This window comes from Myiozetetes cayanensis, unplaced genomic scaffold (assembly GCF_022539395.1).
Source record: "Myiozetetes cayanensis isolate MyiCay16 unplaced genomic scaffold, myiCay2020 scf5-8, whole genome shotgun sequence".
In the NCBI taxonomy this organism is placed as follows: Eukaryota; Metazoa; Chordata; class Aves; order Passeriformes; family Tyrannidae; genus Myiozetetes; species Myiozetetes cayanensis.
In genome coordinates this window covers 100,219,986-100,233,682 of record NW_026087742.1, presented here as the reverse complement: position 1 = coordinate 100,233,682, position 13,697 = coordinate 100,219,986, and the positions used below count along the sequence as shown (strand labels likewise).

At 41.4% G+C, this 13,697-nt stretch overlaps 2 protein-coding genes across 5 annotated transcripts in view; one reads left to right on the top strand and one right to left on the bottom strand.

The window, feature by feature from the left end:
* The window catches only part of RBBP7 (RB binding protein 7, chromatin remodeling factor), a 436,269-nt gene that overhangs the window by 302,802 nt on the left and 119,770 nt on the right, over positions 1-13,697 (top strand). The gene's annotated exons all lie outside the window — the stretch shown is intronic.
* Positions 2,580-13,697, bottom strand: part of GRPR (gastrin releasing peptide receptor) — a 99,966-nt gene continuing 88,848 nt past the window's right edge. For 3 of the 4 annotated variants that reach the window (XM_050331944.1, XM_050331945.1, XM_050331943.1), the window contains 2 exons: positions 6,534-6,885; positions 2,580-3,663 (listed from right to left, as the gene is read on the bottom strand). In XM_050331944.1, the coding sequence (XP_050187901.1) occupies positions 3,271-3,663; positions 6,534-6,885 (745 nt within the window). In that variant the 3' untranslated portion in view covers positions 2,580-3,270. Of the gene's footprint in view, positions 3,664-6,533; positions 6,886-8,290; positions 8,643-13,697 lie in introns of all 4 variants that reach the window. The other variant, XM_050331942.1, reaches the window with a different exon arrangement.

The following is a 13,697-nucleotide window of genomic DNA, read 5'->3' as shown; positions in this document are numbered from 1 at the left end:
AAGGACCGCAACGCTTCCCAGGACCTGGCAGTACCTGAGGGCACAGTGCTGGAGTCACCTGCCAGGGTTATATCTCGGGCACAGGTTTTATCTTGGGCACTTTGAAAATTTATCAAATGAAACGTTGCAGACAACTCTGCAAGTCAGAAAGAATCAGCACTGCAGCTGTGCCAGCAAACACTGTGAGAGCTCTAGATAAGGGATCAGACTGCTGCAGCAGTGTAAAGTACATTGTGTTTTTGAAACCAAGGTAATGAGACTAGGAGTGAGAAACAACAACAACAACAAAAATTGCAGCTACAAATATTTCAATTACATGCTGGAATATTTCAGAAAACTTTCTCGAATCTTCCTTCCCAGACCACAACTGCTGCATTGAATTTTTTTTCATTATTTTAATATGAGGGTGAGATAGAAACAACTCCAACCTCAGTTTTGCTCTTCCAGTAGTATTAAAAAATGAGTGCAAGTTTGTGAAATACATTTCAGAATACTTTTTGCAAGGAACCTTTTTTAATGGATTTTTGTTTTCACAGAACCACCTAATTGTCTTAAAGATAATAAACAGGGGGGCAATGATCTGAATTAAATGAAGAATGTTAATGAAAACTCACATTTCTTTGAAAAAAAACCCACAACACCTTGATCTAATTTGCTAAATATTAAAAGAAGTTGTAGGTATCTCAGATTCTGATGAAAGGATTGCATGGAACTCCCAAAAAATTTATGCCTATCAGTCTCAAAAATAAAGTCAAAAGGAATGATAGATCACAGAATCATAAAGGTTGGAAAGACCTCTAAGACCATTAAGTCCAACCAGCAGTGCCAAGTCCACCACTAAATAACACTGAGGAAATTAAGCAACAGTGAGGCTGTGACACATGTGGACACTTGCAGCTGCATTTCTGGAAAGCACTTTCCAGATCAAAGCCATAACCATTTTTCCTGTCCTTGGAGGAGTCACTAGCTCTGTTAGGAAGAAAAGGTTAAAATCGATAGCACTTATTTAAATCTACGGTGCTGTATCTTTATAACTCTCCTGTGTTCAAAACAGCATCTTTCTAAGGGAGGCAGGATCTGTATTCAGCATAGCCCTAAGAGAGTTATAACAATGCCCTTTTCCCTATATTTATGATTTTCTGAGTTTTATGATTCATGATTTATGATTATAGCCCCTTCTCTCAGAAAAAAAAAATCAGAAACTTTTGAAGTCTCTTGTTGAGCAACAATAATCTGTTATCAAACAGAGGACACAGTGTGTAGCAGAGTTGGTGTGGCTGTTGTTGAAGTATTTAATTCCTGCTTGCCTTTGATGAAATTCTTACAAATCTGAAGAAAACATTTAGTAAAAATACCTTAGGTCAGATGAATTTTGCTCATTTTGAAATGTCATAAACAGCTCAACTTGACCAAACTCTATGAAATGGTCACAGACTGGGCTTCTGATACTCTATGTGGCATCTTGTTAAAGATTAGGGAAAACACTGAAAATTTTAGTACATGAGGACCTCAGATAGCCCAGTAAATTGAAGTGAACAGCACAGTGACACAGTCAGTTGAGCAAGGGAGTTGACTAATCTGTAAAATAACCCTATCACATTTGTTTTTAGGCTGATTGGGGTGTGGGGACACTTACAACTGCAAGAGGGGGTGACAGAGGTGGTAGTTTCCAGGGATGGTGTGGGAACAGAGCAGTACTGCCCTCAGCAGCACATCAGCACAGTGGTGTGGCCACATCCTGAGCTCACTTACCTGCATGTGGAACCCCACCCAGAGGGCAAAAGGGAAAATCAGTTGAAGTTTTCAGAGCTCTGCCTTTGGCAACAGAGCCCTTGTGAGTCCTTGGAGACAGGAGCTCCCACAGCATCCCAAAGCAGCTGCAGATACAGGGCTGAATGTTTTTACACTGCACACATGATTTTTTGTACATACACAGCAAACCCAATGCAAAGTTTTACTAGCTTTCATTTATCTTTTGCTGTGGGAATGAAAAGGATTCATTGTCAAAGAGGATGAGGGCCATTAAAAACTCAATATTCTGCTACAGTGATTGGTTTATGGCCTCATTTGGCAGCAGTTTTCTTTATCAGGTGTGCAGCTTCATTGCCTGTCCTATGGCCCACATGCTTCAAGAATTTGTTATCTGCAGGACACTGTGCTCCTGTTTCCAGAATAGATGGTACCTGGCACAGGAACTGTTCTGGGGTAAACATTAAAGAAGACCTGATTCTCCAATCTGTTAGGCAGTTTTGGCACTCTGCTCTCCACAGAATTTTGTGAAGATAGAAGGAAAAAAATGTGGGTTGGAGATCAGACCTTGCACTGCCGATAGCTTTTACAGAAAGAGTGTTTTATAAAGCACTACCACATGAAAAGTAGCTGTGCTTGATGTTCTATTATTGCCCACCCTTAAACAAACCCAACTAAAGTTTTGTGGTACTCCTTAGGTGATGAAACACTCACTATCTCACACCTTGAAGACAGAAATAGCAAAACAGTAATGCTTGGAAATCACCCTGCTGTCTCCTCCACAACATGGCAACAGCTCACACATTTGAAAACTTTAAACATATTCCAACTCACATTTATTCATGTTACTGCTTTCACATTGATGTGGTGCAAGATACTGCTCATTTCAGATGGGGCCACTGACATGCCCCAGTAAACTGTTGATACTTTTTATACCATGAATTAATACTGTACTCAGAACATTAATAAATACTTGAAAAGTCTGCAAATGACCTACAGTGAACTCCTTTGTAAAAGTATTTACCTTATTTAAATGGATTTATTTCTATGTCAAAATATATTTTACCATGAACTGATGAATGAAACTGTTCTGACAAATTGTGTGCAACTTGATATGGTCTTTGTCACTGCTGTAAATCTGCATGAGTTTGGGATTGAGCAGAAAGTGATGAAGATTCTGCAGAGCCAAACAATATTTGATCTTAAGGTGCTCATTTTGCTCTCATTAAAAGCAGCAGGTCTTGAAGCAACTTCTTGGAGCACTTCCCAGGAGAGCTCCTGTGGGCTGGTGCTCAGTGATCTGATGCTCTGATGATGCCTCAGTCCAGGGTGAAATGCTGGATACTTCAACCTCAGTCCAAGTTGAAATGTTAGATGCTTCAAGCTCCTCTGAGTTCTCTGAGCGTATCAGACCTCCTTGCATCCATACGTGCCTCCGTGTGTGTGCTACTCACCACCCCCGTGGAGCAAAGTCAAGCAGCCGTGTTAAGTACATGATATGGTGGTGCCTGACCATGCCCTTCAGACATAGCCCTCGTGGCAAAGGTGGTTGCCATTGATAAGGCTGAAGGTGGCCAGGGAATGGTTTGTACTCTTGAGGGAGGTCATTCGTGTGGTGCTCCTGGCCATGCTCTGGGAGCGGATGAGGAGGCGAGCTCTGCAGCAGAGCAGCTGGTTGTTGAACTGTTTCCGAAAGCTCTTGCTGAGCAGGTAGAGAGCAAATGGGTTGACGCAAGAGTTAGTGAACGCCAGGATCCGGGCACAGATGCTGGCAATGAAATGCAGCACTGAGGTGTCAACCTCGGAGTAGTGGTAGGACCGGTATAAGTAGATGATGTGAGTGGGAAGCCAGCAGAAGGCAAAGAGGCACACAAAGACCAGCACAGTCCTGGCCAGGCGCTTACGGGATTCAATCTGGAAGAAGAAAGAGAAATGCAGATTAGCTGCTATTCCTAGCTCAGACCAGTAGCTGACAATTTTTGCCAGCGCTGCAGCTTCGGGGCTAGCCCATGGCAGGTGGCATGTCCACAGCAGGGAAATCTGGACTGCAGGTGAACACAGTCAGGAACTCTCCTCATCTCTCCTCAACTCCCTTCCATCAAAACCAAATAATTCTGCAAATTTATTACATAAGAAATAGTCTTTCCTGTTTAGAGATAAAATTCAATTGGCTTGTCACTTTGCAAAATCCCAGCTCAGGCAACAAAAGTCTGGACATTTTCATTAGTTATCCACATATAACTTACACAATCATATGTAATATTAATATATTACTTTATTATTATTACTATTATTATAATTAATTATTGGGTAGGAGTCTGGGATTTTTCACAGAGCCCAGATGCAGGACATTCTGCCATGGGGCCATGTGGTATATGTACACAAAAGTGCTGTCAACAGCTCACAGCCCTCTGAGATCAAGTGCAGCACTCAGAGTATGAAGGAGATGGAGAAACAGAGAAAGGATATTCTGTACTTGGGGAAATACTGAGGTAGTGGCAAGGTGGACCCTTCAGCTGAAAGCACTGGAGCCACCAGGAGAAGACAGATACAGGTGGTGAATAGATGGATGAACACCTCTGAGCACAATTCGAGCTTTGTCAGGGAAAGGTGCTTTTACAAAGCTACCTAACACGTAGTTACAACCTTCATGCAGACAAGACACACTTTTGTTTTACTTACTTCTACATGATTGGAGCCAACCCAAAGTTATTGCTCAACCGAGGAAGTTGAGGTAAACCATACCTTGTCTTTTGTCCACAAGTGCTGCACACTAGGCCAAAGAAGGGTAACGAGGCTGGTGAAGGGTCTGCAGCACAGAGAAGCGGCTGAGGGAGCTGGGGTTTTTAGCCTGGAGAAGAGGAGGCTCAGGGGAGACCTTATTGCTCTCTACAACTACCTGAAAGGAGGTTGTAGCCAGGGGGGGTTAGTCTCTTCTCCCAGGAAACCAGCAACAGGACAAGAGGACACAGTTTTAAGCTCCACCAGGGAAAGTTTAGGTTGGACATTAAGGAGGAAATTCTACAAAGGAAGAATGACCAGGCATTGGAATGGGCTGCCCAGGGAGGTGGTGGAGTCACCATCCCTGGAGGTGTTTAAGAAAAGACTGGATGTGGCACTGAGTGCCACGGTCTAGTTAACAAGGTGATGTGAGCTCATAGGTTGGACTAGATGATCTCAGAGGTCTTTTCCAACCTAGTTGATTCTGTGATCTCCATAATGAACACAAAAGCTGTGATGGAGGTTGCCCAAAAGGAGAGGACAGACACAGCTGCTGAGAAATGCACTGCTCTCTGGGAGAGGTTCCACAGCCAGAGTTTGCAGGATTGGAAAGTATAACACTGCTGACTTTTTAGAGCTGCAACTCTTTCCAGGTGCTCCTAGGGAATTTTTTGCATCCACTTTCTGTATTTAAGTAGGACCCAAATAACCTGAAACTGCCCTCTAGCCCCAGCCCCACTGCCCTTGCTCCTGCCCCAGTGCAGCTGCAGTGCCTGGTCAGACTCCGGGGACACTTTGCTATCCTACCTCCCCTTCCGAGCTGCACAGGTAAATCAGAAACTGAGCATCTTACACAGGCTGATCTTTCCTCAGGGCAGCTGCAAGCAGGAAGCAGGCAGGAGAGAGACCTGACAAGCCCATTTTGACTTTATTTGGTGCCCTTTTAATAGCACTGACCGAAAATCAGCCACTGAGCTTAGGAAGGATTGACATGTACCAGGTGACAATGTCTCCAGAGAGTGGGCAGAAAATTAAATCCTTTGAGAAAGGGCTCTCCTTGGCTAAACCATATATTCTTTTTAAATGTATGCTTAATTTGACATAGGGCTATTGAGGCCACATCTGCACTATAAGGAAAGGAAGCAATGCAATAAAGAAATCGATACCAGTTATCTCAGATGGAGACCTATAGCTCTTGAATGCACTGCAGGACAGGAATGATGGACTGAGGGTGCTAGACTGCAGCCTGGCCTTTTGCTTTCTTTAGGGCTGTCTCCCCAAAACCAAAGGGTGAAAGGGCTGCTTTTACTGCTCATTTTATTGTCACTAATCAAAACAGCCATCGGATCAGCAGAGAAATGGCCTGTAGGGGAGAAAGATTTACGCACATTCAGAAGGGAGGAAGGATAAAGATTTCAGAGATTGCACCTTATTCGATGGGTAAAAAACATCTCTTTCCAGCCCTACTGCTTCACCATAGCACCTGAAGGCTATGTGACATGATTGTGTTGGGTCAGCCTAAGGTGGAGGTGTCAGCTGGGTGTAATTGTGTGGACAATTGTTAAGCTGAAGAACAGCCTGTGTCAGTTTAGCTGAGGTTGAAGCACACCTCAGTTGAAAGGAAGAGGTAAGACAAATAAGATAAATATGTCAAGGGCAATAAGCTGTTTAGAAACAGGTAAGGCTTTATCCAAGGTCTTCTCTCTGGCAAAAAACTTCCAGAAGTTTTGATTTTCTCCCATGTCACCCCTCTGATTCAATCTCCAAACACCGTATCCAGCTCTGCCTCTCCCTGCATCCCAGTCAATACCTTTCCAGGCTTTGGCATGGGTGTCCTGCTATGCTTGCCATGGTAACCACTCTGCCAAAGTCTCTGAACTTAGAAGGTGATGTTTTAACTGTTTAGCCCTGTATCACGGCTTCTTTCAACCATTTTAATTTTTAGTAATCTATTAAAATTAGCACAACAAATGCAGTCTGTTCTAGTACAGATTTCTCTGTATTCCATCTTTCCTCCCAGATTCAAAGAGAATGTGCATTTTTGAAGAAAGTCAAATCTCTACCTGTTTCCTCACATGCACATTTCCTTCCACGGGGATGTTGTAAGCACTCCGGATCAAATTCTTAGCAATAAAATAATAATATACCGAAATTACAGATAGGGGAATGATATAAAATATGAGAAATGATGCCATTGAATGAATTTTGGGATGTAGCCCATCCGAGTGAGGGTAAGGAGCACAGCTGATGAAGGTTTTATTAGTCCCTTTGTCATGGAAAGGGTGCAGATCTGAAAACACTGCTTCAGGGATGGCAAGCAACATGGATACAATCCAGATTATAGCAGCTCTCACACAGATCTTCATCAGTGCATGGGATGCTTGGATTTCCATTGGCCTTACTATAGCTTTATACCTAAAAAAACAAACAGAAAAAGGAAATAGTTTATTGAGCTCAGCATTCAGGCATTGTATTCCTGCTTTTCCCTTTCATTCAGAAATAAAAACTCAAATGAAAGCCTCCTTTACTCAAGACTGATTTCTTTTCTGATGTTTTAAATTTCAATGTTTTCAATAGATTTCTCATTTTAAACCAGAGCCACCTGTCATAGGTCCATTCAGTTTCATGTGTATTGATTATGAGTTCATTTAATTTGTAATCGACCCAACAAAGCGCAGTGCTGCCTGACATTACCGTGTTAATTAATATTAATGACATTAATATGTGTCCAAATAACATTAAGACAGGAAGTACAATCATAGACTTCTCTTCAAAAGCGTACAGCAGCTTTCACAGAATAGCGTTGAAGGAAACTGGGCTGAGATTTTGCCACACATTTCAAGCTGTGAGTGTGCTGGCCTCCTGCAAGCCAAAGCTTATTTTTAGTCAAGCTACAAAGAGCATATTGCCTGTTTTAATTGCTATTTGGTGGTGTAGCTGGAAAGAGTTGTTCCTAACTCAATGCACCGAGATTAAGTAGCCAGAACTACTAACTGAGTTTCTTGCAGAAAAATAAATATTATGGCTTGCTATACTAGACATGCAGAAGACATTTTTGATTTGAAATTTTGTCTTTCATTATTTCAGCCTTTCAGAAAATTGTACTTTAGAACCTAAGAAAATCATAGAATCAAACTTATTTGAAATTGATGTGTGTAATGAGAAGAATGAAAAACATCAGAGCTTCATATGTGCTGGAGCCCTCCTCTGGAAGGAGTTCACATTCCAAGTAAACCACAACTCACATATGTATTTAAGAAACATGGTAGAAGGAAAAAAAAAGATAATTAGGAAGGAACATCTACAGGTTTCATAAATTAGTATTTAGGGTCATCATCATACCAGTTACAAACTTTAGGATATTTCTTCCAGGATCTACCTCACACTGCCTGTGTTGCATTTGGTACCCCCTTCACCACTGTCTGCTCCCTGGGAATCAATGTGTGACTGGGTCCTAGGCTGTCCCAGGCCACCTCTGGCACGGCAGGATATATTCCCATCTGGCTGTTCCAGAGTCCATGTCTAAGCTCCTTCCAAGATCCTGGCTCTTTCAGACAGCTGAACTGGGCACTGGGGTGCAAGCAGAGGAAGCGAGCAATGCTTGCCATGGTAACCACTCTGCCAAAGTCTCTGAACTTAGAAGGTGATGTTTTAACTGTTTAGCCCTGTATCACGGCTTCTTTCAACCATTTTAATTTTTAGTAATCTATTAAAATTAGCACAACAAATGCAGTCTGTTCTAGTACAGATTTCTCTGTATTCCATCTTTCCTCCCAGATTCAAAGAGAATGTGCATTTTTGAAGAAAGTCAAATCTCTACCTGTTTCCTCACATGCACATTTCCTTCCACGGGGATGTTGTAAGCACTCCGGATCAAATTCTTAGCAATAAAATAATAATATACTGAAATTACAGATAGGGGAATGATATAAAATATGAGAAATGATGCCATTGAATGAATTTTGGGATGCAGCCCATCCGAGTGAGGGTAAGGAGCACAGCTGATGAAGGTTTTATTAGTCCCTTTGTCATGGAAAGGGTGCAGATCTGAAAACACTGCTTCAGGGATGGCAAGCAACATGGATACAATCCAGATTATAGCAGCTCTCACACAGATCTTCATCAGTGCATGGGATGCTTGGATTTCCATTGGCCTTACTATAGCTTTATACCTAAAAAAACAAACAGAAAAAGGAAATAGTTTATTGAGCTCAGCATTCAGGCATTGTATTCCTGCTTTTCCCTTTCATTCAGAAATAAAAACCCAAATGAAAGCCTCCTTTACTCAAGACTGATTTCTTTTCTGATGTTTTAAATTTCAATGTTTTCAATAGATTTCTCATTTTACACCAGAGCCACCTGTCATAGGTCCATTCAGTTTCATGTGTATTGATTATGAGTTCATTTAATTTGTAATCGACCCAACAAAGCACAGTGCTGCCTGACATTACCGTGTTAATTAATATTAATGACATTAATATGTGTCCAAATAACATTAAGACAGGAAGTACAATCATAGACTTCTCTTCAAAAGCGTACAGCAGCTTTCACAGGATAGCGTTGAAGGAAACTGGGCTGAGATTTTGCCACACATTTCAAGCTGTGAGTGTGCTGGCCTCCTGCAAGCCAAAGCTTATTTTTAGTCAAGCTACAAAGAGCATATTGCCTGTTTTAATTGCTATTTGGTGGTGTAGCTGGAAAGAGCTGTTCCTAACTCAATGCACTGAGATTAAGTAGCCAGAACTACAAACTGAGTTTCTTACAGAAAAATAAATATTATGGCTTGCTATAATAGACATGCAGAAGACATTTTTGATTTGAAATTTTGTCTTTCATTATTTCAGCCTTTCAGAAAATTGTACTTTAGAACCTAGGAAAATCATAGAATCAAACTTATTTGAAATTGATGTGTGTAATGAGAAGAATGAAAAACATCAGAGCTTCATATGTGCTGGAGCCCTCCTCTGGAAGGAGTTCACATTCCAAGTAAACCACAACTCACATATGTATTTAAGAAACATGGTAGAAGGAAAAAAAAAGATAATTAGGAAGGAATATCTACAGGTTTCATAAATTAGTATTTAGGGTCATCATCATACCAGTTACAAACTTTAGGATATTTCTTCCAGGATCTACCTCACACTGCCTGTGTTGCATTTGGTACCCCCTTCACCACTGTCTGCTCCCTGGGAATCAATGTGTGACTGGGTCCTAGGCTGTCCCAGGCCACCTCTGGCACGGCAGGATATATTCCCATCTGGCTGTTCCAGAGTCCATGTCTAAGCTCCTTCCAAGATCCTGGCTCTTTCAGACAGCTGAACTGGGCACTGGGGTGCAAGCAGAGGAAGCGAGCATAACACCCTGCCCAAGTCCAAGCAGCACACATCAGAGTCCCTCCACCTGGCAGCCCAAACTCATGCTCTAGGAACACTTCATGATTCCCCACTTACTACAGTCTGCATTATCCTAAGGCTCAACATTTGAAGGAGGAGTCTATCAGTCCTGCACTGTTTCAGCTGGATAATTGCTTCATTTGCAGGATAAGCATGCATTCAACATCTGATTATATGCAATATCCTGCTCAGCACACCTACTCTTTCCCTCTATGTAGGTATGTATGTGTCTACATATCTCCGAGTATATTTTATACACATAAACATATTTATATCTATAGATGCATGTATATACATGTAAATGTAATTACATAAGTATTTCCATTTATTTATACTCATTTTTAGAGAGACTGTATCTGGACATGTCATCATTTGCAGATGTTCCTTCAGAAAGATGTCTTATGCAGATGATTTTTCCTTTCATGTACTACAGACACTTTGCTCAACAGTTGGCTGTTGAACCACTCATTCTCCAAGCTCTACAGCTCCCCTTTAATCCAGCTATGCAACTGCAGTGGCCAGACACAGTATTTTTAAGGCTTGCTTAACACCTCTCTAACTTGCGCTCGGAAACTGGGGATTAAGTGGCATCATACTACAAAACACAACCTTCCAGCACCAGATCATAATCTCAGGTCATGGCAAGAAAATCATGGCACTTAAACAAATATGATGCTACAGCTATTGCGGTAATAAAACAGACGGCAGATTACTAACACAGTGTTGTTGAAATGGCTTGATTTACAGTCTAACTGACCAGATATAGATTATTGACAGAAACACTGGCTAACTGAAAATCTTCACAAAACCTTAAGGAAGAGAAATGCAGAAGGAAATTAATAATATATCAAAGTATTAAATTTAGTTAATGGAAAGGTCTTTCTGCAGATGCTTATTGTTTGCTTTTCAACATGGCATGTTAGCATGATTATTTCAGGGATTTTCTTAAAAAAAATACAGCCAACTGAGAGAGTATTTTACAGTATTAATTTCCAGGAACATGAATAAGTTAAAGAATACAGAGAAAGAGAAACTCTGTTTAATTTTTATTAACACTAACAGAGTAGAGGGAGCCAGAAAATGAATCCGTTTCAAGTTATTAGTATATTTTAATTAGAGATGGCATTTACAAACAATGTAATTTTGAAAGAACATAATTAGAAATGGCTAGGAATGCTGGCACTGGTTACTAGATGTTTAGTTTATTTTTAAAGCCTCCTACAGCTGATATAGGAGAAAATCTGTCAGAGGTTTTGCTTGCAAGAGGTTCAGTGTACCCCCAAAGCACGAGGGTGAAAGAACAGAACTATAAAGAAGAAACAAAGCTAGAAAATAGGTTTTGAAAATGTACATTCTCAGGTGCAGAAACACAGGTAGACATTATCTTCATAGCCTGACAATCAAATCAAATTATTCTGCTGACTATCTGCATGACTTCTTTGATGGTGGATTAACGTATTCAGAAATCTTCAGTAATCTCTGTTAGTCTCTGAGTATTAAAGCTTGATTGATCAGTATTGATCTGGTGGGAGTCTCCATTTCCAGTCACCTTGCTGATGCATCAATGGGTCCCTGCTTAGCTCGTGTCTCAGCAGCAATTCCCCCTCCCCTGCCAGCCCGGGTTCTGGACAGCAGCTGATCACAGTCAGGGCACAGGGCGTGGGGGCTACACATGAGCAATTGGACCCCCTGGCTGGTGCTTGGGCTGAGACACCTCTAGGAGGTTTTCCTCTGGTCAGTGTTGAGGGTGTGAAAAAGCTGCAGCTCCTGGTTGGTTTCTGAGTGGGGCTCAGAAATGCCTTCACTCCTTTTATAATTTATTTGACATTTCTTAAGAGCTTCATCAAGGTAGATTGGATTTGAGCAGCAGCTCATTCTGCTTTTCAGCATATATGTTTCCAGTTTGTATGCCAAATAAAATTTCAAGCTCTCCACAGCTTTGTCCCCTGCAATTTCTTTTTCAACAGGTTAGCCTGAGGCACACAGCACATAACTTTTCCACATTTCACATCCAGTATGTGAATATTTCAGTCCACTTTGAAGGGGACATTGATGAATATGCCTATATACCTCAGTGGAGCCACACACCTACACAGCCAGTCGAGTGAGCTTTCATGCAAAGGTCTTACCACAGCATTATTTTTAGCCCATATAGTAACATGGGCTCAGGTAGTATGTGTCACATGTTCAACTTGTCTGCAGTAAATCTGGACACGGCCCTGGATTTATCACCTCACATTCAGTCTCTAATTATTGTTTAATATATTTATGATTTTTTCAGCTGAACTCCTTTCCATATCTGCTTTTAAAGAAATTTTTGAAAAAATTATAAACCAGAGGTAGGGTTCATGCCCTACAACAAAGGCCAAAACTTAAAAATATGCCTTCTGAAGATTCAGTTGAATAAAAAGAGATAGTCAAGAACTCATGTCAACTCCAATCTCTCTCCAGTTGTCAAACAGCCTAGATGAAAATGACTGTGTTAATGATCTGATTGGAAATACGAAAGAGATGCTGACCTTTACTACTGCCCAGCCTTTGAATTTCCCTATTCCCCCTGTGCTTGTGAAGCAATAACCCGCTGCATGCACTGCAGCTGGCTTTGTGCCAGGATGGATGCCAGTCATCTCCATGCCTCTCAGTCTTGTTCAAAGGAGCCCAGCAAGAGAAATCACACATGGGTCACTCTTCAGTGCACTTAATATAACTGCAGTTCCTGAGGCACCATGATGATCCACCCAGGGAAATCCTCTCCTACACCGACCACAGTCACTCTGGTGCTGTCCCTGTTCTCCAGGCTAATCTCCAGGCCTCCAAGAGGAAGATGGTGAGACGGTTGCTTCAACCCAGAATGCCTCATCACTTCTTAAACTAATCCTCAAAATTCATTGTGGATTGGTAGGATCTCACAGAGCATGTGCCTGTCGACTGAATCCTTGAAAATGTCTTATACGCATCTCTTAGGATCTCTACCATATTCATTGAGTAATTGTTTCTCACCACTGAAACTACTGAAATGACCATAAACCACTAAAATGTGGCACACCAAAGGTCTTTCTGTGGTAAATACTTTTCCCACAGAGGTTAATACGCCAGGCAAATGTAAAACTATGTCATTATCCTTGGGTTAAAAATAACGTAACTAACGATAGCATCACATAATGTACTCTAAAACTTGGACTATGTAAACATTGGTTAATACCGTGTACTTAGCCTCAAAGCTGCAGCTTTAAATATAAGCACAGAAGTAGCTTTATCATGAAAAAGACAGCTACAGGTATGCTGTCCAAAGACACAGATCAAAATAAGGCCCCAAATAGATGTAAAAATTTCCTAGGTACAGTTTCTCTGCTGGCACAAAATATGTTATCCATCCTTGTGCTCCTCAACTGAGCCAAGAAAATACACATCAGCTGAAGCACAAACAGACTGCCTGCAAAACCATTATGCCTATATGTTTCTAAGCATAGGGATATGCAGGGCTGAAATTTTGGTCTCCGCGGAAGAATGGACCTTATCTGTAACACTGCAGCCTCAGTCCTTCCCTCCTGGCTTCTTCCTGTCACCTTCATCCCCTTGTGCCTGCTAAGACAGCCACAAGAATTAAATTAAAACAACTAAAGCATGGGAGGAAAATCAGATGTTTCCCTTGGATTTAAATTAACTTCACTCCATATGTCTAAACGTCTGGGGTTTGTGTTTTTAGGGAAGTAACTTTATGCAGTGTGGAGAAGCTGGTTCTATAGGCAGCCTCAGCTTGCTTTCCTCTTTTATGATGGCAATGGGAAATGAACATCCCTCCCTCGTGGCAGTGAATGTGGCTGATCACAGAGG